Source organism: Alosa sapidissima, chromosome 16 (genome assembly GCF_018492685.1).
Source record: "Alosa sapidissima isolate fAloSap1 chromosome 16, fAloSap1.pri, whole genome shotgun sequence".
NCBI classification, from domain to species: domain Eukaryota; kingdom Metazoa; phylum Chordata; class Actinopteri; order Clupeiformes; family Clupeidae; genus Alosa; species Alosa sapidissima.
Window position 1 is genome coordinate 29673033 of NC_055972.1, and position 27500 is coordinate 29700532.

The 27500-nt window shown below is 43.0% G+C and overlaps 1 protein-coding gene across 1 annotated transcript in view; it reads left to right on the forward strand.

Moving 5' to 3' along the window:
- Positions 1–27500, forward strand: part of pcdh15a (protocadherin-related 15a) — a 270220-nt gene that overhangs the window by 137867 nt on the left and 104853 nt on the right. Inside the window, 6 exon segments of the mRNA XM_042065915.1 lie at positions 2361–2567; positions 6895–7029; positions 20484–20633; positions 23977–24170; positions 26534–26666; positions 27089–27168. Of these exon segments, the coding sequence (XP_041921849.1) occupies positions 2361–2567; positions 6895–7029; positions 20484–20633; positions 23977–24170; positions 26534–26666; positions 27089–27168 (899 nt within the window).

The window sequence follows — 27500 nt, forward strand, 5'->3', positions numbered from 1 at the left end:
TGAGAACAATTCAATGTTGTTTATGAGCGCCAAATGTTTTCAGTGGAGGAGACGTATGTGTCCGTGTGTGTGTGTGTGTGTGTGTGTTCTCTGGAGGCTGATATCTTCACCTCAGTGTATCCATATTTGAAGGGGGAGCACAAATTGCTGGAGTGTGTTGTTGAGACATAATTGAGGCTGGCGTCCGTCCAGAGTGGTGTAATTGAAAACTGTGCCCCTTTTAAGCGCCTGTCCTTGATGCTATTCTGCACCTCAATAAAAGCACTCCCCCTTTAGAGCTGTATATTTGGCAGCGTTATTGTATTGTTGAGCGAGCTAACAGGGGTTGAGGCGTAGAGCTAACTCAATGATGCCGCGTTTGATGTGCTGTTATGTTGGGGATCCAGAATCGATTGACTCCCCAAGACCGTAAACTTGCGGGTCAGCCCAGCACCCACCCAGGGAGTTCATCCCTCAGATCCTGGTCCAGCTCCAGTCTCCGAGCGCTCGTGTGTGTGTGTGTGTGTGTGCCTGCGTGTGTGTGTGTGTTAAGGGTAAGTGTGTCGAGGCGGGTTGAGCAAAAGGTGGAACACTCTCAGGAAGGACAAGGTGGATTTTGTAGAAGATGGGATTTTATTTTTCCCAAAATAAGGCCCGTAGGCAATTAATTTATCATTAAATAATAACAAAGCAAAAAAGAAAAGAAAAGAATAAGGAAAACAAAAACTTTTTCAATAAAGAAAATAAACTGACATGATAGTCAAAAAATGTCTAGACAATAATCAACACTGACTTTGTACCAGTCAACAATACCTTAGGTAAGAGAGCTACAAGACTCACGTCTGTCCATTAGGGGTGTGACTTTTGAAACCGACGTCTCGAATCAGTGTTGAGGCTTCGAAGCAAGTGTTTCGAAACACTGCTTCGAAACGTGGTTCAAAACAACCATGTCATGTGACCACTGCTTCGAAACATCGAATAATTCAGTGGAAATGCATGGATTCCAGTTTCTTCCAGTAGCAGCAACTGGAATCCATGCATTTCCACTGAATTACTTTTGGAATCTGATCCCTTATCAATACATGTTCATTCTTACTCGTTGCTCGACTTATCGTGACTAAATTCAAGATGGCTGCAAACGCTAAACGTGCTAAATCGTGAAGATACTGTCTGTATAAATTGTCTTGTAAGTAAACTACCAGTGCTTTTTCAAAGTTCTCAGTGTCTCGTTTTAAATGTCAGGGCCCTCGGAAGTCTACCAATGAAGTGTGGAGATACATTGAGCCTCGTAAATGGGTGTAAAACAGTGATTTATTTGCATGGCTAGCCCGATGCCGAAACACCACTATTGAAAAAGCTGTTGGTAGCATCGGCTAACTAGCGCCAGATTTTGGAGTGCAGGGGACAAGCCGAGATGGGCTATGAGACATACGGTCACACTCGGTATCATGTTTCAATACACTTTAGGTCAATATCACACCGGAATTCTCCTTTAACTTCAAATAAACACAACATTGGTGTGACAACACAAGTTTGACGAGTGCTTATTTTAACGTAAATGACAATGAATGGAAATGGAAGATTTTAAACTGTAAAGAGTTGTAATGGATAAAAGTAGCCTAGGCAAATTCACCGTTGTGTAGAAGGTTTTAAGATGTCTAATTAACAGCAACGAGAATTACTGATTGTATGATGAATGATATGGTTATCAGATATGAAACACATAAGCAGATGAATGACGTTCGCGCTCAGTCTCTGTTAACGTAAGCAGCGTGTCGCTGCGGTGGCGGTAGCTATGCACCCCGTCACAGTGTGTGTGTGTGTGCGTGCGCGCGCTTGGGTATGTGTGTGTATGTGCGCGTGCGTGCGTCTGTGTGCATGTTTGTGTGTTTGTGTGTGTGTGTGTGTGCGTGCGTGTGTAGTGGTGTGCGTGTGTGTTTGTGTGCGTGTGTGTGTGTGCTTGTGTGTGTGTGTGTGTGCGTGCGTGTGTGTGCTTGTGTGCGTGCGTGTGTGTGCTTTTGTGCGTGCGTGCGTGTGTGTGTGTGTGTGTGTGTCTTTATACCCTGTGGTCGTGTCTTGTGGCTCCCCGCTGCACACTCCCTTCATTACCGCTTTGATTACAGCTCTCTTGATGGACAGACCATTATTATTTGCAATTTCATTGAGACTTTCTCTCCCTCTCTCTGTATCTTCCTTTCTCTCTCTCTATCTCTCTCTCTCTCTATCTCTTTCTTTCTCAGTTGTGTGTTAAAATGCACTGTGTGTTTAGGTTGTAATGCCTGTGTGTGTGTGTGTGTGTGTGTGTGTGTGTGTGTGTGTGTGTGTGTGTATGTGTGTGTGTCATGTTGTAATGCCCTTGATTTTATTTATTTATCCTAAAGGCTGAACAGGACAATGGGCACCCGCTGCCGGCCTTTGTTGACCTGGTCATCGAGATTCTGGACGAGAACAATATGGCGCCCTACTTCCTGCAGGCCTCGTACCAGGGCTACATCAGCGAAGCCTCTCCTGTGGGAACCACCATCTCCGCCAGTGGCAATCTCACCACTCCACTTGCCATCGTTGCCCTCGACAACGACATCGAAGAGGTGCGGGACATTTCTAGGATGTGATTGTGCTGCTTGGTGCCACTTTGGTTATGACATGTCTGAAATAGCAAGCTCACGTTAAAGAGTTGAGTCAGAATTTGAGAAAGGGGTGGGGGGCTGACAATATAATGATGTAGTCCGAGGAGAAATGATGAATTTTGAGCACACTTTCAGCATTTCAGCTGACAAGCTGTAATCACGACTTCCAGGAAAAATGTCTGACTATGGGACAGTCCTTTGTTCTGGCTCTTCTTGGGTTATTTTCCTCCCATCTTTTATAGCAAGATGTGTGATAGATACGTGTGCGTTACACCACGAATAATCACAGCAAGTCCTTATCGACTGGCTGTGTTTTAATTGTGACATTTCATTACGTTTGATTTCATTTCTGTTCAGTCATTGTCATGTTTTTTTCCATTGTCATTCCATTAACTTACTGTAAACATATGGAGTTACATTTGTTCCACTTTTATGAGCGAGCAGTAGCACAATTTGAGCGCAGAAAAATATTTTGAGCGAGCACACAAATTATATTTTGAGGAAAAATTAAACTCGAGCTAGTACTGGGCCGTATACCGGTTCACACCGTATACCGGTGTATATTTTCGTTATGATATGAATTTTTAATATACCGCCATACCGGTGTATTTTATTACACAACGTTTGGAATGCTGCGCCGCGCGACAGTGTTTCAGACGGGACTTTTTTCACACGCACGCATGGTGCCACTGCGAGGCATAGTGAGGGTAAACACAAAACACCTTAAGTTTTTCCCCTGAAGTATGACCCTTAAGGCTTAATTTCTCCTTAGGTAGGGGGTTTATTTAAGGGTGTTGCACAGAATACCTTAAATTGTTTCTTTAGTTAAGGAAAAACGTTAAGGGATACTGCATTGAAAGGGATTTACCGTCACAAACATTCTATTGAGATTGTTCAACAGCTGTAACTAGCTGGCTAGTAGGTGATGTCGTTAGTTAGCAACCCACCGAACACAGTGAAGTTTAATGTTCTTATTATTCATCTCACCTTAAGAATATTCGCTGAAATTATCCAGGTAGCAAGTAAAGCATGTTATAGACATGCACTGAGCAATACTAGCTGGCTTGTTAGAAATGATCCTGACTGTCATCAGTGCACCAAAACGAACTTTTTTGTTAATGTTTTGCCTAGCGAACCGAACCGAAGCTCATGGCAGGCTAACAAGACATCCACATCCACATGAAGTTAACGTTAGCCTACCACTAACGTCATGTAAACCACACAATAACATTAAGGCATGTTTCTGATAGGCCTATTTGACAGAGTAGGCTAAGCATATTAGCAGAGAGGTTTTATTTTAAATTGTATAATTTTCAAAAAAAGTATAATTATTGCAAGTTGCACTACTTTTTGTATTGGTTTTATACAAGATGTTTGTGAAATTTGCACAGTAAAAGGTCTGTATTTTGACAGCAATTGTCTTTGCATTCTGATTAGATTCTTCATTAGAGTGGCTCTTTGTAAACAGCATAATTTTCTGGGGCCATGCAAAACTGCATTAGCCTACCACTAGTGTGGAGTTATTCTACTTCATGACAGTAAAATTGACCATCCTTAGTCAATGTAGGCTACTGCAGCAATTCCTCTCTCAACCTGTAGAAAATGCTGTGAACATCTTATTATGCATGAAAAAAAAATACCGTCATATATCGTGAAACCGTAAGAATTTTGAAAAATACCGTGATATACATTTTTGGTCATACCGCCCAGCACTAACTCGAGCACAAAAAAAACTTGTAGTTGAGCAAACAGGAATCTATGTTGTGCTCCACAAATGTCTTTGCCTGTTTGCTAATTTCAATATGTATGTGCAACATCAGCCCCTTTTCTTTCAGTTTCACTGTACGTGCTCATATAAACTGTTCCTCCGCTCGCTCAGGAGATATCGGTTGCGCTCGCTCAACTTAATCTGTGTGCACGCTCAAAACTGTCGACAGCGTTACGTTTGTTCCACAATTGTCAACCAATCAGAAAATTCAGGGGCTGAAGTCCAATTCTCATTGGCTGCTGAAGTCCACAACGCTGATGTTGCACATCCATATTGATATTAATAAACAGGCAAAGACATTTGTGGAGCACAACATAGATTACTGTTTGTTCAACTACAACTTTTGTGCTCGAGTTTCAATTTTCCTCAAAATATAATTTGTGTGCTCGCTCAAAATATTTGTCTGCGCTCAAATTGTGCTACTGTGGTTTCGAGTTCAGTGGATTTCTCACTGGTGTAGATGTGCTCTTGTCAAGCTGGGCTTTTGATTCAAGCCTCACCAGTCATTGTGTTAATTCGCCTGGGTGAAATCAATTGGACTATTAAGTTCACTTCGTGCCCACACAAGTGCTCTTGTCCAGCATGATGAAAGGGCAGTGTGTTGAAAGACACTGTGAGCGGTGGATGATACGGAGTTGGCGCAGCACAGCATGCTGGGAAACTCCACACAGCCTCATCCAACTCTCAGTCATTTGATGTAACTTGATGCAAGAAGGAATAGATCGAGATATTTGGGGGCAGCCGTGGCCTACTGGTTAGCGCTTGTAGGACTTGTAACCGGAGGGTTGCCGGTTCGAACCCCGACCAGTAGGCACGGCTGAAGTGCCCTTGAGCAAGGCACCTAACCCCTGCTCCCCGAGCGCTGCTGTTGTTGCAGGCAGCTCACTGCGCCGGGATTAGTGTGTGCTTCACCTCACTGTGTGCTGTGTGTGTTTCACTACTTCACGGATTGGGATAAATGCAGAGACCAAATTTCCCTCACGGGATCACAAGAGTATATATACTATACTAATATTTGAAAAGAGATGGCTATTGTCTTAAATACACAAATAGTATTGAAGAGCGAGAGTCACAAATGGAAAATTATCTATTTTTATCTGCAAGACCCATACTCCATTTGAAGAACTGATTTGTGGAAGAAGAAAAAAGAATCTGTGGGAAAGTGGATTTGTAATTGACATGCTGCTCGGTATAATGCCAGACATTTTGAAGTGGTCTTCTCTGAAAGGAGAGCGCTGTGAACTTCATTCAGATGCAGTGAGAGAGCAAGGCCATAGATTTTAGGATCATTTGGATTCCATTCCCTGAAATATTTTGGGGTAATCATCGTCACACCGCCCTGTGGGCACCTGCTTATTACGTCGCCCAAGTTCTTTTTTTTTGGAATGAGAGTGTTGTCGTTGTGTATTCGCCAGAGATCAAATCCAATGTGTCTCATATTCTCCATCCACAGCTGAAACCTGGAGACACTCCTGTAGGTATCGCAGAGAGCTGCTGAGAGTGTTGTGTCTCTGTGTGTTACTTTCTCTTTCTATCTTTCTTTTTCTTTCTTTCTACCTTATTTCTTTCTTTCTTTCTATCCAAAACCTCCATATTTTACATGGTTAATCTGTTCAAGGGTGGAATTAATGGAAGAGCCCTTGGAACAGATGGTGTTTTGCATGGGTTTTGTAAGAGGTATAATGGCATGACTGTGCTTACTTTTGCAGTGTTTTATTGTTGTCTCTCACCTCTCTTCTTTGCAAATGGTATGCATTGCAAATGTGTACTTACGTAGGTCTTCCAGTGAATATTTAGCCTGCAACACTAATGTATGTAGTTAGGATCTGTATAACACACACACACACACACACACACACACACACACACACACACACACACACACACACACACACACACACACACACACACACACACATATACAGTACACACACAAACACACACACACACATTTCCCCCTCCTCTTCCTTGAGTCATTATCCCCGACTCCTGCTTTGTTGGAGTATAACAACCTACCTTGATGAAGGTATCAAAGCAGATTTGATGGGTCGATCTAAATAAATCCATATTGAAGCTAATGTGGAAGTTTAGTAAACACGTTCAGCTCATTGATAAACACGACTCCCTCTAACAAGCCAAACCAAAGCGTCTTTGCTGACGAGTCACTTTTGGTTAGGCTCTCACGATTGATTTGGTGTGCAGCCACATGCGCACACACACGCACACGCACACACAAACACACGCATACACACACACACATTGCTGACAAATATTAGATGCAACAGCTTTCTAGTTATTTTGGAGAAATTCAATGAATACATTTCCAGATTTCTTTGTTTGACACACTATTAGCATATGTTTATTGTACAATAACTAAACACAAGCTGTTTACTCATATGGAGAAAGCAAAGAGGAGATAGATACAGACGTTTCCTTCTAGCAAGTCACAGTGTAAGTATGTATATATTATGTATATTAGTTTTTACTCTGTGTGCGTGTGCGTGTGCGTGTGCATTTCAGACAAAAGACCCAGAGCTCCTGATGCAGCTAGGAGACTTCAAGTCCATCTTCACCATCACCCCCACGGGGATCAGACGCTACCTCACCCTTCTCAAACCCGTGGACCGGGAGAAACAGATGACCTACACCTTCACGGTACTGCATGCCACTACACTCCATATGCCGCTACAGTACAGCAACAGCTCTTTACTGTACAGCTCTGTGAACATGGCGCCGCTAGCTAAGAGACATTGGCAGACACATGCATCAGAGTGTATAATTCTGAGGTATTCTGACTGTATTCTGATGTGTTCCTATATACACTGAGATAGAATTCCACATTTTTATTGTCATTGTTATTATTTAGTAGAGGTGGTATTCAGAGAAAAGCTTTTCCAGGAAAGGTGCATGTTTTGCTCTGCATGTGGGTCAGGGTAATTGCATTCCCATTCATAGCCTGGTACTCATCTGAACCTCACTCAGCCAGGCAATAACAGCAGTGTGGGAGGACAGGCCCCTTTCAGTGTTAAATGCGTGTTAAATGGCCTTGAAGGGACAGCTAAACATGTCTTTGGTGGTTACAGCTTCACAGCCTCGTAGCCTCACAGTGACACACAGAAGGACGTTATTAACAAGTTGATGAGAGAGAGGAACTAACTCTCACACACACACACACACACACACACACATACACATACACACACACACACACACACATACACACATACACACACACACACACATATATACACACACACACACACACACACAGACACACACACAGTGGGTCCCAGTTAAGTTTGGACGGGTTCCTTCATGAATCACGCACCCCATTTTCTCAGCAGAAATGGCACAAAATGCAGTTGACACAAACAACCACAAGGTGTCACTTGGGAGTTCTGCCACTACTATTTTTGATGCGACTTGACTTACTGCTTCCATGACGCAGCGAGGGCACGGGAACTTAAATTGATCACGGTAGTTTAAGCTTACACTTGACAAAACATTCTAATATGAAAATGTAGATGCAATTGTTGTAAAATGGTGCAGCTCCTTTAAGAAAGCACCGTGCGCAGGGATGGAGAGAGAGAGAAAGCGAGAGGGGATGTGTGTGTTAGAACTTAGATGCGTGTGGAAAAAGTACATGCTGTTGAGACTGGAGTGAGTCATATTCAAAATAATGCAAAAAATAAATCCGCAGATAAAACCAATTATCCTCATTCATTGCAACCTCAGCATGCCTGCTTGCCGACGTTCAAACGAAAAAGATATCAAAGCACCTTTTGCGTTTGAATGTAGCACGAAAAAATGTTTAAACAGCTAGACAAATGATTTAGCTAATTGATTATAGCCTGTACACCAGCAATTGTTGAACATTTACCTGTACAAGTACATTGACAGTAGCCCAGCCTAACAGCATGTTGTAGGCTATAGAAATTTCACTTAAATTGCAATCGCAACATGCCTGCTTGCCGACGTTCAAACGAAAAAGATATCAAAGCAACAAGAGGGTTGAGTCTGAATGACACTGAGTTTTAGACACTGAGTTTTTGAAGTTAAGAAATATTTTCGTTTAAAAAATGGCATTCTTCAATCTCCTTCACTGACGCCTATGGAAAAGGCTTAACGTCCCAAAACAACGATCAATGATCATCAAATTTCTCTCTCATATTGCTCCTCATAACCGATTGAACGAAGCTTCCCGAACTTTGAAATTGCGATCAGTGACTGGCATCGGGTGAACGAAGCTTTTTGAAGTTTAACAGGTTATTAAAAACTATTTGCGCACCTCCATGTCACAGGAGAGACTGGGCTCTCCCTTCTATGAATTGAAAAATTCCTGCATTCCTGCAAACCTGCAAAGTGGCCTATGATTTCATTGCTGAGTTTGCGGCAAAGCAAGAAAATGTTTTTTTTTCCTGAGTCAGGATATGGCGAGTCAGTGTCATTTATTTGTCCAATGTTAGCCTACAGACCAATAGCCTACATCTTATCAATAGTTTGAATGTCGTGTGTGTTTCTGCTCATTGACAAATACCGTTCAGCACAATGATTAATGCCCAATTAATTCCCCCTGTTAAAGTGTTCGCCTTTGTTACACTATTTGGTTTCGTGATGTAGCCTATGATACACCATATGGACAAATATGTGACTCAGCTAATGTTCGGTGTTTCCCATACATTGATTTATTTGTGGCGGCCCACCACAATATCAACATTGACCACCACACAATGATTTTCCTGGTTGTACTAAATTGTGCTAAAATCTGGTTAGAATCATAACCGCGCTGCACTAATTTGTTAAAAACTGTTGCATTCGAGTTAATTCTGCAAACCTACCACCACAAATAGAATTCAATTCTGTGGGAAACACTGATGTTATAGGCTATACAATTTAATTTCCCCTCTTAAATACAAGCTGATGTAGCTTATTAGACTAGGCTACTATTAAAATACACCGACGGTAGCCTTGGCTATGTGTAAAGTAAGCTATCGCATGATTTCATGCACATAAGTGAAAAGGGCCTTGCATCTTTCAAGTTCGCACAGGGCCTCGCACCCCCTTGCGACAGCTCTGCAGCTCCTCCTAAGACAGCGAGGGAAAAAGTTAAAATACGCGATAAACCCGGGAAAAGTTGACAGGTTTGTTTCGGTCCCGGTGATTATTTGTGAAATTGTGCAAACGACAGCCTTTTCAAGCATTTCAAGGAAGGAGTCGTAGCATGCAAGCTCCCAAATTGACCCAGTAGCCTAAGGCATCAATAAATTGTTGGGAATGGGGAGGGTCATGCGTTTTTTCTCAATCACTTTGGAGGGTCATAGAAAAAAAGGGAGGGTCACTTATTTTTTGACTAACGCTCCCAAAACTCCTCCGGTAGCCCCTTAAATAAATAACGAACAGTCCCTAATTGATTAATAGCCTGTAGGCCTACACCAGCAATTGTTGAACATTGACCTGTACAGGACATTGACAGTAGCCCAGCCTAACAAGCAAATGTTGCAAAAGACATCAAAAGACGCAATTAATCAGAAATAAATAATGTAATCTGCATCGCTTTATTTAACAAACTGCAAGCAACAAGAGGATTGAGTTCGCCGTGAGGCCAAACCCAAGAGCAGAGCCTATCTGTTAAGGCAGTTGATAGGATATGGTAACGAGCTGTGTGCGCCAGGAAAGACGATAGAAGATGCTTTCTGAATAGCATAGCGAAGACGGCTCTGGTCATCCCATACCCACCCCCACTTCCTGTAGCCTACCATTATGAAGGCCTGCGGGGAGTAGCCTAAAGCTTTTTCACGTTAAGCCCCCCTCCCCCCTCCCCTTCTTTCACAAGCAGTGGGGGAGCGGGGGGCACAAAGTAACACTTTTTGGCTTTGGCTAAATATTTCTAAAATCATTTGAGTTTCACTAGTCACATGTTTTAATAAGCAACACTTGTTATTGAACTAGATAACAGACGTGTGTCGAAAATTGACTTTATTTTCCATACGGAGAAATAACATATGCAGAGTCTAACCAAGGTCAATCTTGGCAAAAAAAAGCTCTCAAACCTGAAAACACATGAGGCAAAAGTGCAAAACATCACAAAACTAACTAAACTAACAGGCACATATTTTGTATTGCAATCATTGCAGCCTACAGTTGTAACAGCGCGTTACAACTAACCCCGCTGGGTCACTTTCTTTTAAGATAAGATAGCTCCTATGTGTTGACTACATGTTTCAAAACGGTGTTCATTTTTATCATTTTTGTCTTATAAACAAGTCTTGCCAGGAGCAACACCTTGCAAAAAATGATAACAATAGGCCTAGGCCTTTATACGGCTTTGCTCCTGCCTAGATTCAACTCAGAACTGCCTGAAAGTTGCAGACCTGTTCTGGAAATACGTGCATTAACCCACTCGACCGTCAGACATCGAGTAGGCCTATTGGGTAAGACTGTAGCCTACACTGGTTGCTGTGGCACAGTCTTGAGTGACCAAATTTGTTTTCCTTTGTCATATGAATGCTGTCATTTTGTTAACATTACTCTTAAGGAGATGCTGTAGGCAAAGGCTATATTTTAACCTCGTTAGTGTAGGAAAAAAAACAGAACTACAGTGGGCAGTGCTTCGACTTGGCCAGCTTCACTCGCGGTCCGTGCGTGGGATCACGCGGTATCACACGACTTTAATTTGTATTTTTCCAGTGAGACGCTGCAACAACCCAAACAACCGGTAGATGGCTCAAGTGAGCAGGGTGTCTCGTAAAAAGAAATGGAGCCTGGAAAACCCTACACAGACTTCACTACAGACTTTAGCAGACTGGTTTAGAAATAATTTAATAGCCAGAAATATGCCTGCCCTGCCCTAATAAAGAAATATTTGGTTAACTGCGAGTGAATCCCGTTTGCAGCCGTAGAAGAAACGCAGGAAAAATTAAACATTCTGGTTTTCTCCGAGTGTACCGATGATAGACAGACATAATTTGGACAAAATATAGAGCATATTAACCTCCGTTGCTCAGCCAAATGCCTTCCTGTTACATCCTGTTATCACAGAGTTAGCCTACAGGCGATAAACGATTTTTGATGGTGCAAGTTTACTTCATTAGCTTTTTTTTTTTTTTTTGACTATTAAAGAGTGTTTTTCATTTAAAGGTTTGACTTTGTGCTTATTCAGTAGAGCATTTAGTGCTCTCCCCAATCCCTGACGTTCACATTGCATGTTTGTTTGTAATGGATGCAACCGCGAGATAGGCTATGCGTTTGACGGCAATGAGTTGTTAACAGACATGAACCAAGACATATAGCCCAGCAGCAATCTAGGGACTGTTTGTTATTTATTGAAGGGGCCACCGGAGGAATTTTGAGTGCTTTAGTTGTAAGTTGCATGACCCTCTCTTGCCTGCTAGAAATTGTTCAATGACCCTCCGACAGAATTGTTAAAAAAGACATGACCCTCCCCTGCCAATTGTCGCTGTCTTCCGCCCGCACCACATCCACACACTGTGATAACGTTCTTAAATCCATCTTTCCCGTGAGCTTGCATGCTACCAGTCCTTCCTTTTCAAATGTGTTGCGCCTGTTTGCACAATTTCACAAATAATCATATGTGATTAATAATATGACAAATAATCTATGCCAACTTTTTCTGTGTTTATCACATATTTTAACTTTCCCCCGCTGTCTTGCCGTTTTAATGTTTTCCCGTAGAATATCCCATATTTTAATACTCTAATAACAGCCCTGCCATCGGGCCTGTCTCTGTGTTGCCCTGTTGCTACCCCTTGCCCTTCCAACGAAACAGATGTCTTCAAATCATTGTTTTCCTTGCTTGAAGGCGAACTTAGAGTGATGTTAACCTATTTAAGTTTAACGGCGTGATTGTCGTGAGAGCACGATTCATTGGCGCTTGCATGTTCGGCCTTATGTCTACGTGCGCACCTGAGGCTACTCAGCTACAAGAGAAAGAATTTCCCCTCTCTGTATGTTCACTGCAAGTTGGCCTACCATAACCTACCAACTCTGCACTGTAGACCCTAACTGGCTATTTATATTTTTCTGTTACAGTTAGGTTACTGTCAGTGACTGCCGTGAGAGAAGCGGGTTCTGTGTTTCGTTCATGTCAGTGACTGACGCGAGAGAAGCGGGGTCTGTGTTGTGTTGCGTTGCGTTAATTTATTTTTATTGGGCATACCGTGCCGTGCCGTCCACAGCTCTTCAGTTCTGACAAAGCCAAAATTACTCCTTTTGAAACAATGAGTGCAGGAAGCGCGTTTGTATGGTTATATTGCTTGACGGGGGGGGATCCCAAGCAGCTTTCAGCCATAAGGCTACTTTGAGAACATTTCAATTCACCCGACACTAATATTCAAAATGTTGAAAACTATTTCGGCATAGCCTATAAAGCAGTTTAATTAAATGGAATGTTAGTTGTAAACAAACGAGCTACTTGGTGAGGCTTGGCCTCACAGATGTAGCCTGGAAACCAGGCCTGGAATCTGACTTCGCAGAGAGTCTGGCCTAGATCCATAGGTGTTCGTTTATTTCCGGGTGGGAGGGCACAGTTTTGAGGTTTAAAATCATTGGAGTTCCTTTGAACCGCTTTGAACCAATCACTAACAACCGGCGTTTCGTCATACAGAGACGTTTCTCTGCAGCACGCCCATAACAAGCACGGGTGCATCTTATCAGCAAACAATCACACCTTTCATCTGCGTAACTCTCGCCAAAATGCATCATATAGTGTTTTGTGAATGTACCCAAGTCAAACTTTCATATAAATGCATAAGTACGCCCAAAGCGCCACTTTTAAGCTTGTATGCGTTGTCGTTTTCGGGTGAAATTACCTTTTGAATGGGATTCCTATAGGGCTACTACTTTTTTGATACAATCGCGTCAAAATCGCTATTTTTCAAATACTACGAAGGCTCGACACAACATGAGACTTTGATCAAAGTATCATCAGTGTCTCTACACATGAACTCGAGCATTGAGAACATTGTTGGTGTACACAGAGTTTACTAAAAGAGAGGTTTTGAACAGCTCACCTTGTTTTTTCTGCTCGCTGCCATCTTGCAAGGAGTGAGTTGTCCAAAATCTTTCTTTTTAGTAAACTATGTGGACATGAACAATGTTCTTAATGCTCGAGTTCATATGTAGAGACACTGATGATGCTTTGATCAAAGTTTTAAGTTATGTCAAGCCTTCTTAGCCTTTAGTGACAAAATCTATGACTAAAGTTTAGCTGACAATATAACATCCTACTCCACTGTGACTTCGTTCGTGACACTCCTGTTAATAGGCTAAACTATTATTTACATTTGCTCAAAGATTTCATAAGTATAAGTCATTTTCGCTCCCTACGTTGATGTATTCCAAGCGATCTGCTTCAGGGCCGGGGACGTAGTAATTGAAACACTATGCCTGGGTAGGCTACGTAATCGCTCTCAGGGACTCCCACTGTTCGCTGGTTGGTCGGCTGCCCAACTGCCAAAGTAAACGAGCGTGAATCAACCTATTCCAGACGGAGTACTGTAGGGAAAAGAAATCGACCGGAAGTACGTAGACAGGCCAAGGCCAGGCTATCACAGATGCGCTCGTGTCTTAGATGGCAGGAAAAATCTTCACGATAGGCCTATTAACTAACCACCCGATTCACGTTGGCTGGGGGGAAGGGGGGCCATCAGACATTTGTGCCCAGTTAATCCGGCCCTGCCCAACAAATCACACCTTCCCACCTCTGACAGCTTAAAAGAAGTCAAGAGGACTCCTTACTCACAGACCTATTCACAAACCTGCGGCATTTCGCCGTGTTTTGAAATCCTATGCAGCTACAGGAGCTTCCAATCGTGAGGAAGCAATTTTGCATTTTAGGCATAACTAACATGCAATAACGCCGCCAACAACAACCAAAACTAGGCTAATCATTGTCAACATGTAAATTTAATGTAACATTATTGTGAATCAAATTAAAATGTTCTCTTTTGCAAACGTAGGCATAGTAACAGAATAATTTAATAATGTTACAAAGATACTACATCAATCCGAATGTTTCATTAGGCTACTAATTTATTCGCAAAAAGTAATTCACGAAGCATTTTAGACCTAAAAGTCTGGGACAGCTTAAGTCGAGAGGACTCCTAACTCACTAAGACCTATTCATAAACAGCTTTTTTGTGGCATTTTACGTTGCGATGTTTTGAAATGCGTATGCGCAACAGGAGCTTCCAATCGCGAGGGAACAATTTTGCATTCATAAAAGGGATGCAATAATGCCACCAACAACAACCAAAACTACTCATTGTTAACATGTAAATGAAATGTAACGTTTCATTGTGAATCAAATTAAAATGTTCTCCTCTTTGCAAATGTAGCCTAGGCATATGGTGACAGATTAATTTAATAATGTTGCAAAGGTAGGCTACTGCATCAACCCATAGGCCTATGTTTCATTAGGCTACTAGGCTATTTGTTTTGCCTTACTCTTTATTCATTTAGGCTAGGCCTTTTTATTCAGTTATTAATCATCTTCAAAATGAGGACCAGTGTTTTGTCAAATTGCAAATAGCTATTCGTTTTAACGATTTTTTTTTATGATAGTATGAAGTGCTTTTTGTATAGGCTACTATCTTAATCTTGGAATATGGGGAGGGAAGTGGCGCGTCTGCAGTCAGCCAAATATTTGTTGTTATGTAATTCTGCGGCACAAAGCAGATGTTTGTTTATTGTACAGAAAAATAAAAATGACATGTCAAGCAGTCAATTGACTACATTGCAGTCAAGAAGTAGGGCAAATTAAGACACTGTTTTGATTTGCGTAGTTGCGTTACCCCCAACACTGACAATAACATAGACAGCAAATTAAGATATTTTTTTGTTTTGTGGAGCGGCACCGATAGGCTATCAAAAGCAGATTTCGATTTTCGCTACCACCGTGTAGTCAAGCCTTAAGCCATACCCAAGTAGCCTTAAACCTTAATTACGATTTATTTTGTTATTGAATTCGTAGGCTGGGATTCCTCTCGGTAACAATTACGTTTAAAGGTAGCCTAGCCTCCTGCTTTTTCAGAAGGGGCGGCAGTCAGGCTACTGACAGAGCGATGTACAGTGGCAGAGCGACGCACAGTGGCTGAAAGTGGTACTAAAGCTTCAAGCAGCTTCACGCCTCGTAATGCGCGACTGAAGTGGCCATTTGAAAGCGATGGCCACTGTATTCACGAGGTTTCTGGGCAGCATATTTATGTTCTGTTAGCAAGCGAACTTCTCATGACTGCCGACAAAGTCTACTGCCAGCTGACGAAGCTCTCATTTTAAAACATTACTGAGAGACAGGCACTGTACAATCAAGAAATCTTGCCACTGAATCCAAAGCTATGTTTAACATTATGTACAAAGCTTATAGGCTACAGTGGACTAGCATGTTGCAGGGGCTGCTAAAAACACAGAGAAACAAACTGAAAACTCGGCCAATCACAGCCCTTGCTCGGCCAATCACAGCCTCTTGCTGTCCGGTTCGACCGCAGAACGCCACAGCGGACTATGCTGCCCCCAAGCGGCTGCAGTTGTACTGTACTTACATTTCACCCAGCTGCGTGAATCACCTTGATCGTGAATGAAGTGTCAATTTTTAACTGGGACCCACTGTATTATATAAACACACACACACACACACACACACACACACACACACACACACACACACATATTATATACACACACACAGACACACACACACACACACACACACACACACACACACACACACACACACACACACACACACACACACACATATTATATACACACACACAGACACACACACACACACACACACACACACACACACACACATACACAACCTCTCTACACACTGCTAATGCACATGCTGAGATGATGATGTAGAGGGCACACTGATACAAATTCACAGCATGTTGCTTGTGCAGTGTGTGATACCAGCTCCTTGAAGAACACCCCCACTTTTTGACAACAGTGAAGAACATCTTGCATATTATTTCCACTGGGCCACTCAAGTGTCTTAGCACATAAATATTTCAGCGCAAAGTGTTAAAGATGGCGTACAGCGTGAGATAGGATCAGTTACTGAAAACCGACAGGAGGAGAGGCAGAATGGGGGAGGGACACAGATTGAAGGAGGACGAGAATCTGTATTCTCCAGGGGTTGTGTTTGCCTGTGTGGGGACATGCAGCTCTCCACACTGTCACAAACAATGTTATCCAGCCTGTTTGATTTCCCAAACATGGAGGCATTCCTTGACTGCTCAGTTGTGCTTTTACATTTACATGTATTCATTTAGCAGACACTTTTATCCAAAGTGTAAAAGGAAAGGAAAAACATTCCAGATACAATGCAGATGAAACCTTAGGTAACAATGAATGCCACATCAGGCAATACTATCACCAGAGTATAAGAGTGCAGAAGTTATAAGAACTAAAGTCAAAGTGTTGTAGGAGGAGAATGTGATCCCAGCTCTTCAGAGAATATCTCTTCTTGTAGCACTAATTACAACTAGCCTTGCTAATTCTAGCACTTATCCTCTGAATAGAACTGACACTTGACTGTATAAAAACAGCACTCACTGATGCACTAACTTGTTCTTATTGTACTCTACCTTTTGAATTGTTTTAAATAGTTTTAGAATGGTTGGGAGAAGTGTTAAACTGTTGTAACAACATGTACAACATGTGTACAATCATGTTGTAAGTCGCTTTGATTAAAAATGCGTGCCAAATGACGTTCCTTCCTTAGAACACAGCGGCCGAGGGCTAACAGAAGCCTTTATGAGCGCATTCAAGTAGGTGGTAGCAGACCCAGCCATCCCTTTGTAAGCAAGCAGTAGTGACATGAATTTGATGTGGGTGGCTAAGGGTAGCCATTGGAGCTAAGTGAACAGCAGGGTAGAGCATGCCCTTTTGGGGTGATCGAAATCCAGACGCGCTCCCGCGCTGTGGACCATCTGTCGCAGTTTCACCACACAAGCCGAGGAAGGCCTGTGAGGAGGTGTTGCAGTAGTCGAGGCAAGAAATGCTTTGTGCCTAATCTGGGTATCCAGAAGTTCGCATCATGCTGAACAAACTACTTTGTGCCAAGAGCTGGGTTATGTGTTGGTTTAGGTACAGCCTGATTTTTCTACATTTCTAGTTCATCTCCCATCAACAGCTCCCAGTTATGGACAGGTTTCTGCAGCATCATTTAGAAGAACATTAGTAACAATGTCCAAAGTATCTTTCAGTGTATTAGGCCTGCACATTCTCTCAATATTCCCCATTGCTTTTGAAATCTGGAGTTATTATTGCATTTATTGGCTAATGACTGCTGTTATATAACGTCAAGCACCATGTGCCCCATTAACTGGGATCTGTGCACTCTACTGAGTCAGCTCAGCCTAGCCAGCTGTGTCTGTTACCTGACAAAGCTAGTCTGCTTTAGCAAGAGGCTTTTTGTTTTGTCTGTGTCAAATTATTTTATAAATCGAGACGTCCGTGGGGTCCAGACTGGATGGTGATCCCAAGCCCATTTTATTGGACAGGGGTGGACTGCCTAGAGAATAGAGTTATGATTATTAAGATGTGGGCAGAGTAGGAACAATAGTGTTTGATTAAGTGCTGTTCTGTAGGAACGAAGCAGGATGAGCCATGTTTGATGGTACTCCCAGTGGGCATGTTTTTTTTTTTCTTTGTCTCGCTCTCTTTCTCTCTCCTCCATTCATCCCTCTCTCCTCTCCTCCATCCCCTCCCTCCTTTCCACCTCATCTCATTCAATGCTGTATTTATGTGAAGTTCATTATCAAGTTTGTTTTCAAGTTTGTCTCCTAGGAGGAAAAAAAGAACTAAGACAGTATTATTGTCTGCATTGTGACGTCCCGAGTGAGTTTTCTTAATGATTGGCACTGAAGGCTGCGTCTTATAATTAATCTCTCTCTTTGTGTTTCTGTCTTATGATGCGTTTCACTACATCACCTCCTACACACACACACAGAGAAAGAGAGGAAGAGTTTCCTCCTATCTCGCTAAGGATTTTTTCACTTTTTTTTTAACCCAGAGAGATCAATCAGATCAGTTTCCCAACTCTTCTTAACCACCCAACACCCCTTCCCACCCCCCATCCATACACACACACACACACACACACACACACACACACACACACAGACACACACAAACATACCTCTCTTTGTTATTTTGTTTTTCTCAACAGTTATTTGTTATTTAACCACAAAGACAAAACAAACAGATAATTTGGAGACAGAGCAGAGAACATTGAATTGACATTTTACTTTTATATATAGTGTGTTTGTTGTTCTCTTCACTCACCCACCAGTGGAGTGATCTCATTTAGAGTTGGGAGAGGAGAATGTTTGTGACAGACTTTATGAAGGATAGCTCTGCTGTTTTCATATAGGGGAGAGATTGGATGTTTGCCAGCCTTGTTATATGAAAATAACCCCGTTGTTTGGATAGTGATCAGAAGCATGTATAAGAGTAGTTGTGCACAAAGATGTCAGAAGGATATGTGGTTTACACAAGAGTTGGGCTTGGCACTTTGCAGGGATTAGAAACGCTTCAAAGAACGAAAACGGAAATTAACACAAATTTTAGATCAACATACCGGTAACCGAAAACGAGAACAATAACCATTTCACTTGTTCCGGAGTGAAAACGCTATTTTCAATTTCAGATAACAGGTTAATAACGGTATTTATCATTCCAATTAACCTTTCTTTGAATATTATTCAAAAGTCCATAGGCTTGGAAAGTCACCTGCCCACACAGTGTTCCTATAGGATGAATTTAGTCAGATTTTATTAATCAGTGTCTCCCCTGTATAATAGGCTAGGACCTACTAGTTGATAAAAAGGATCAAGACACTATGAAAATATCTAGGCCATGCAGTTGGTAGCACCACACATACAGTATGTTAGGGCTATTAGAGGGCTTAAAGCAAGAACATTTTCTGTGCCTGAAGTTAGGCTATCAGACATTTTTGAAGATCTAATATTATAAAGGCCTAGGCTAATTGCCAACTTTCAAATCTCGCCCCTCGCCTGAATTCATGCACAGTGTTTTTAACAGTTAACCTTGATATCTAATGTGCTTTGATTTAAGCTTTAAGGCTGTTGGGCAAAAAAAAAAACTATAATAGGCTATTCTGCCACCGGCCATAAATCAATTTGTAAAGGCAATGTAATTTTTAAAGGAACGTTATTATCCGTTCTTCTATAACGTTATAAGGCGAGGCCTTGGGAACACTGGAACAGGAACAAAAAAATTATGTTTTTGCTCAGAACAAACCAAAATGAAAATCATTCTGTTTTCAGTCCCTGGCACGTGGGTAAAGGTCACATTGGTTGTGTCTGTCTGTCTGTCTGTCTTTCTGTCTCTCTGTCTCTCTCTATCTATCTATCTATCTATCTATCTATCTATCTATCTATCTATCTTTCTATCTATCTTTCTATCTATCTTTCTATCTATGTATTTGCCAATCTGTCTATTTATCTGCCTGCCTTTATTTTGCTCTTTTGCTCTTTCTCTTTTTGTTCCTTTATGCATCATTTTTCTTCTGCCCCCCCCCCCCCCCCCCCCCCTTTCTCCTCTGCTGTGTTCCAGTGGAGGAGCTAGCTGAGCAGCTCTGATGCTCTCTCATGAAGCATGAGAGAATGTGCTTATGGAAATATATAGTGGGAATGTCTTGACCACTGATCCTATAGTCCTATCCACCCGGGGACTCACACTCTGTCACCGCGATGCTCTAGAGACTCTAAGCCACCAAAACTGAGCCCTGCAGGGCTTCTGTGTGCAGAGGGGATGAACTGCAGTATAGCTTTTGCATTTCATAGCAGTGTGATCCTCTCTTGACAGGATCCTTATTAAAGTGGAATTGTTTGCATATGGGTTTGTGTTGGAAATGTTTGAACATGACATGAATATCGATTGTGAATGGGCAGTGGAAGCACAGTGTACTAGTAACTTTATATGTGTGTGTGTGTTATAATGCAAACATTCTAAATGTGAAATAATGCATTGGTAGTTATTAATATGTTATAAAATGCTAAAATGGTTGTTAATATGTAATAACATGTCAATAAGCTGTTCTGTGGGGTTGTACACAGCTGATGGCGTCTGACGGTGTACAGCAGAGCATGCCTGTGACGGTTAACATCCTGGTCATCGACGCCAATGACAACACGCCTACCTTCACTCAGGTGTCCTACGATGTGGAGGTGTTTACTAATATGCAGCAGGGAGAGACTGTACTTCAGGTCAGTCACACTGTGGCTCTGTATGTGCTACTTACCTGATATATACTACAGTGTGCTTTTGTGTGTGTGTGTGTGTGTGTGTGTGTGTGTGTGTGTGTGTGTGTGTGAGTGTGCGTGCGTGTGTGCGTGTGTGCGTGCGTGCGTGCGTGATTACAGTATTGTGCAAATTGTAGTCCAACATAGCATCATGAATGTAAGCGGATACATGCTGCTGTTTCAGTCTGTGTGTGTGTGTGTGTGTGTGTGTGTGTGTGTGTGTGTGTGTGTAAATTAACTTCCCATCATGACTATGTGAGAGCAGCATGCAGTAAGTTGCCGCCTATTAACTAAAGTTGTATATATTGATTGTGCAATTTTCTTTTCCACCTATAAGGTTAATACCTGGGACAGTCTATGTATGCAAATGCATTTCTCTTCTTCATTCTTCTTTTCTTTTAAAGCATGATATGATTCTGATTTATTGGGCACTGCTGTAACCCACGGCTACGGTCAATCGATGGGTTAAATCACATGCTGCACTGTCATATTTATACACAATGCAGCTAAAGCAAACTGCATTACTGCAGCACCAAATGGCACAATCATGTGGCGTATAGATGTTGCAGAGCATTTTGTTACACCCACAACCCATTTACGCTCTGATTTCATCCAGATACACACACGGACCGGCACGGCACGGCACAGTGTGCTCCCGGAGTCAGGTGGCTCTCCAGCACTCTGTAAACTAAACCAATCAATTTTTGGTCGAGCGGCTTCCATTGTGCCCCACTGTAATCTACTCAGTCACAGAAACAATCCTGACTTGGCAAACAATTTCCTCGGCCAGAACAAAAGCGATATCCGAATCAGCCCAAGAGGCTCGGAGATGGAAAGAGCACAGGAGATGGGAGCAAGAGGGAGAGAGAGAGAGAGAGAGAAAAAGAGAGAGAGGAAGATGTAGAAGGGATGGGGGTTTTTATAGCCACTGAAGAAGTATCTGCCTGGTGCAGACTTGAGAAAGTGATGAGTCACAAACTGTACTCGTGAAGCTCACGAAGCCTCAGCAGCCGTCGGCGAACGCCAGCGTGGAGACACGTTTCTAGTGTTCCGCTTCTCGCTTCTCCCGGCCTGGCGGTGATGGAATCAGGCTGCAGCTCTCCCACGGTGAGAGGAACAACTCCTCCGAGTGTCTCTAGCATCTGGCAGAAAAAGAAAAAAAAACAGCAGCAACAACACCAATACCAGTGAAAAATCTGATAAATAAGAAAAGGAGGAGAGTGGAAAAACTCTCCAAAGTCAGCAAAAAACTCATCACCCCCCGACGACAGTTATTACCTGACTGCCATTACTTCACAGCTAGTGGCCGCCATTACCGAAACAACAGGCTGCTCTTTATGCGATGAGAGGCAACTCTGAAGCAGTAAACTGCCTCTCCGCCACTAGTGGATGTTGCCCAGATCGCGTGGGGGCCGTTATTTATTTATTTGTTTGTTTGTTTGCAGGTTTTGATGTCTCTCGGTAGTAATTGTGGTTTTGGTGACTGTGGTGGGCTTTTGCATTGTCTCAGAGGGTTTGTTTTCTTCTCAGCGGGGGGTTGCTTTCCGCGATTCTGTGTCTTTCTGTGTCTCTTTCAGTTGTTTATTTCTCTGTTCTCTCCTGCCTCCCTCTGTCTGACAGTCCCCCTCCCCTCTCCCCCATTTGGACTTTGGAACCGCCTCAGATTGCTTGTGGTTGAGAACACCATGCTCCTCCTCCATCTCTACCTTCTTCTCTCTGTCTCTCTCTCTCTCTCTCTCCTACACACTCTTTCTACCTCTCTCTCTCCTACACACTCTTTCTACCTCTCCCTCTCCTACACACTCTTTCTACAGCGCTCCCTTGTTGCCTCTCTTTAAATCTCTCTCCTCCTCTCACTTCTATCTACCTCATTTCATCACCCTTTATTTGTCTATTTCTCTTTTTCTACATCCCTCCACCTTGCAATCTTTTGCCTTCTCTAATTGTACCCCCTCTCTCTCTCTCCTTTTCTGTCTCTCATTTCCCTCTCTCATCTTAGTTAGCTCAGCCAAAGACACATGCATTCTGAAAGGTCGTGTTTAATCTTTGTGGAATCACCGGCTGGCCCTTTTCTTCAGCAGCGGGTGACAGAGGCCAGTTACTGGGTCGGCCTGGCCTCTTAACCCCGTGTTTGATAAGCCACTCGCGCGCGCACACACACACACACACACACACACACACACTAACACACTTAAATACACACGCACACACATGTACACTTAAACACACACACACTTGCACACTTAAACACACACATACACACACCCACACACACATACACACAGTCTTACACACTTAAACACACACACCACGCACACACACACACACACACACACACACACACACACACACTGTGTGGCACCCCTTAGCCTGGACAGCCTTTCTCCTGGGCAGTGCACCTGTGATGGAGGGCGCTACCTTCCTCTGGCCTTCCAACTCAGGGGCGACGTGGATGGATTGACCCGATCAAAAAGAAATAGAGAGAGAGAGAGAGAGATAGAGAGAGAGAGAGAGAGAGAGCAAATGTTGGAAGAGGAGAGGAGAGAGAAGGAGAGAGGGTCATTTCATTGATTAGCTTGGAGGTGCTCTATGTTCCACCTCTCCCCACTCGAGCCGTGAGTGCAATGATTCTCCCGCTCAGCTTTGCTCTGTGGCAGGATTATCTGCCATTGAGGGTAATGGGGTTTGTGTGTCAGGCTTCTGAAACGCCGCTGTTTTGTTTTTCGCTCGACAACGTGCCCTTATCTTGCGCCGGCCACGTTTTGGGATTTGAGGGATTAAAACGGGGCAGAGTGTCATTACAGTGCAGCCAGTGCCGCAGTCCCAAAACAAAAAGCGAACAGTAAGGCGCCGTTCACACATGCAGGCCAAGATAGAGTTCTGCTGTTAAAGTACCGCATCTCATATCGGTATGCTGGAGACACAGTAACTGTGTCAGGAGGTGCACTATATGACACTATATGACAACATTTGACCTTATATGGCTTTAAAAGCAATTACTCTGCATACACATTTTTGATTCATATTTGCATCCAGTCAGGATTAATAATGTCTCTATGGATGAAATATGCCTTTCAGAATGACAGCCAATGTATAACATTACACCTACAGTACATGAAGAGAAATGTTAGAATTGCACAAGGTGCAGGTCTGTTTGAAGACTGCTTATTTTGTGCAACAATGTGTTGAAGATTGATGACAGGATACTGGTAGAGAATGGTATTGAAAGTAAATTCTCTCTTGTCTCTCTCTTTCTCCCTCTCTCTCTCTCCCTCTCCATCTCTATCCCTTGTTCTCTCCATCACAGCTGAATGCCCTCGATGCTGATGAGGGTCTGAACGGTATGGTGACGTACTCCATCTTGGTCGGCGACCAGGGAGACTTTATCATCAATAACCGCACGGGACGCATCACCATAGCGCCGGGAGTTACGCTGATGGTTGGCCGCTTCTACGCGCTGACGGTCGAAGCGGCCGACAATGCCCCTGAAGCTGAGAGAAGGCACATATATTTATCTACCCACTCTCCACTCTCTCTCTCCATCTCTCTCTCTTTCTCTCTCTCTCTCACACACACACTTCTCTTCAGTTTGTTCTGACTGCACCTAATCCATCATGTCAAGCCCCCCCCCCAGTTAATATACCTGGCTGCATATCTGTTTATAGCTGTTTGCCTTCTGTCCTGCCGTGTTTATATGCTGTATGTGTGTTGGCGTCCACAGATGATTGTTTTTTTCTCTGCATTAGTCTCGTCATGTCTGTGTCCGTCCGTCTGTCTGTCTGTCTCTGTGCCCATCTGCTGGTACCTCCATCTGTTTTGTCTCTGTCCAAATGCCCATTCATTTGTTACCCTGTAATTCTCCCTCCCATTCACCCAACCATCCAGTCATCCATTCAGCTCTGTTTAACTCCACATCCGTTTAAATATCCACACCCTCATTCATCTCCTTCTGGTTAGCCGTTGATATTCTATGCTGGCTGCAATAGCCCGGAGGAAAGATACACCTCTGCCATACCACTCCCAATATTGACCCTACCTCTCTCCTCTCTCTCTCTCTCTCTCTCTTGTACATACACACACACACACACACACACCTATACACACAAAAGACACATACCTCCATTCACACATTTTCTACATTCAAAGTCCTTCCAGACCTCAGCATATGGTAAATCATACATGAATGTGCGTGTTTGTGTTGTCCAAGATGCCAGACATGCCTCCCACCAATCCACCTTCTCCTAGCCTTTTCAAGCCTTTCTTTCTTACGCACACACACACACCAGGGATGGAAATTAAATATTTGTTCCACCTGCCACTGTGGCTGGTGGATTCCAAAATCTACCAGCCCCTCAACTTTTTTTACCAGCTACTAGAGAAATGGCATGAAAATGTGATATCATGATTATAGTAGGCTACTTAAAATGATCACGGTTATCGGCATTATTGCGATACGACTAAAATGTGCTGAATTTTGCCCTAAATCTACAAGCACAGTAGCAACAAAACTAAAAGCCAACAGAACCACAATAATATGCCATAGTGTCATGTCATAAAAGTGGTGTGGCTCCTTTAAGACGTTTGTGTGAGTTCTGGAGCATCCTATAATCGAGACTCCAACTTGATCTAACTATACTGTACATCATCTGATTTAAATATTTACAGGTATCAAGGCTATATTTAACATTTAGTATTTATTTTCTGTTTGGCCTGTTATGAAATCATGCACTGAACAATAAATGCACAGCTCAGCTTTAGGAAACTTAATACTTAGCATTTTGTGAAACTACATTGGAAAAACTCTCTTTTGTATTTGGCCGTATAGTGTATGGCAACAGTCCAAAGTTAGAGACCTCGTAGACATTGTCTTCAATTTCAAAACCGGATTACTCTGGAACGGCTAGTTGCATAACGGAATGCTTTACACCTTTGTGTTCGGTAAATTCTGCTGTTTATTCTGATATGTAGGCTAATCTCCTGAATGAAAAGTTTGTAGGATATTCCACCACGACGAATGGGTGTGGAGATGTCCGCCTGCCTCATAGGTCTAAATAGTAGCATGTCACCTTATTTTCCGTGAAGGTGTCGCGGGCCGGATTAAAATAGCTACGGGCCACTTCAAAAGACAAATTTGCGTGAGAATATTAGTCTGTTTAGATACAACGCAGATCCACAGATCTCACTAGATCTCACTTGTTTATGCAGTCATCTTGAAATAAGCTAGCAGTGGCACATGAAAGCATAGCGACAGTTTCTTAATGGTAATGGCAAAAAGTGAAGCACTGCACCAGTGACTATAGGCTATGCTGCAGGTGGCGGCTCACTGGTAGTTGTTGAACTTCAAATCAGCGTGATTTACGGCTGGTAACGTTACATGATCCCTACAGACACTTTCTTATTTTTAACCCTCAATAACTATGAAAATTAGATCGGATCTGACTATTTGTGGTAGCCTATGCTAGCTCTATTTATCTAACCACCACAGTGGCTGGTAAGTTGACCAAATTCACCCGCCAGCGCACAAAACTACCCGCATTTGGCGGGGGGCGGGTGGCTAATTCCAATCCCTCACACACACACACACACACACACACACACACACACACACACACACACACACACACACACACACACACACACACACACACACACACACACAGATATACACGATATAGGCATTCATCTAGTTCTTTCCACAAAACAGACACACACAATGAATGCACCCACAAATACCACACAATGTGGTTTATATATATATATATTGACCCAACATCCCTCTCTCTGTTTCTCTCTCTCTTTTCTCTCCCTCTCTCTATCTGTCTGTCTGTCTGTCTCTCTCCCTCTGTCTGTATGTCTGTCTCCAGAAGCTCCATCACGACCGTATACATCGAGGTGCTGCCTCCCAACAATCAGAGTCCCCCCCATTTCCCCCTCTTCACCTATAACCTGGAGATCAGCGAGGCCATGAGGATCGGGGCCATACTGTCCAACCTGCAGGTCTGGGACTGGGGCTGGTTGGACCGCTAGATTAGTGTGTGTGTGTGTGTGTGTGTGTGTGTGTGTGTGTGTGTGTGTGTGTGTGTGTGTGTGTGTGTGTGTGTGTGTGTGTGTGTGTGTGTGTGTGGGTAAGCACATACAATATGAATGTGTGTCTAGTTTGTAAGTGTCTGTGAGTATGTTACTGTGTGTGTGCATATTTGTGTGTGCAATGAGTAATGGCAAACCAGAGGGCACCTATGAAATTGTTGACTTGTTTGTGCGAGCTCATTTGTTTCTGTCTGGTAGCCGGGGGGTGGGTCCTTAGTGACATATTCTAACAGGCAACACAGAGATCAATGGTTGGCCTGTTAAGGAGAAACCACAGGACTGCTGTGATATCTTACTCACCTGTTTGTGTGTGTGTGTGTGCGTGTGTACAGGCCACGGATCGTGAGCTTGACCCCATCACCTACCGCATCCAGAGTGGAGATGACCAAAAGGTGTTTAACCTGACTGAGACGTAAGTCATACATGCACATTCCTGAAGCATCTTGTTATGAAAGTGTGTGTGTGTGTGTTTGTGTGTGTGTGTGTGTATGTGTTTGTGTGCATGTGTGTGTGTGTGTGTGTGTGTTTTACTTTTAATTTACCATTAAAATAATGCATATGTACTGAAGTACCCATCTTCTGTTACGCTGAACATTTTTTGAGATCTTTGCACATTGTCTTTGGCGGTATGCTGTCACCATTCCTCCTCGATAATCTGTGTGTGTGTGTGTGTGTGTGTGTGTGTGTGTGTGTGTGTTGTGTCACCATTCCTCCTCCATGATCTCTCCCATTTTCCTGCCCCAA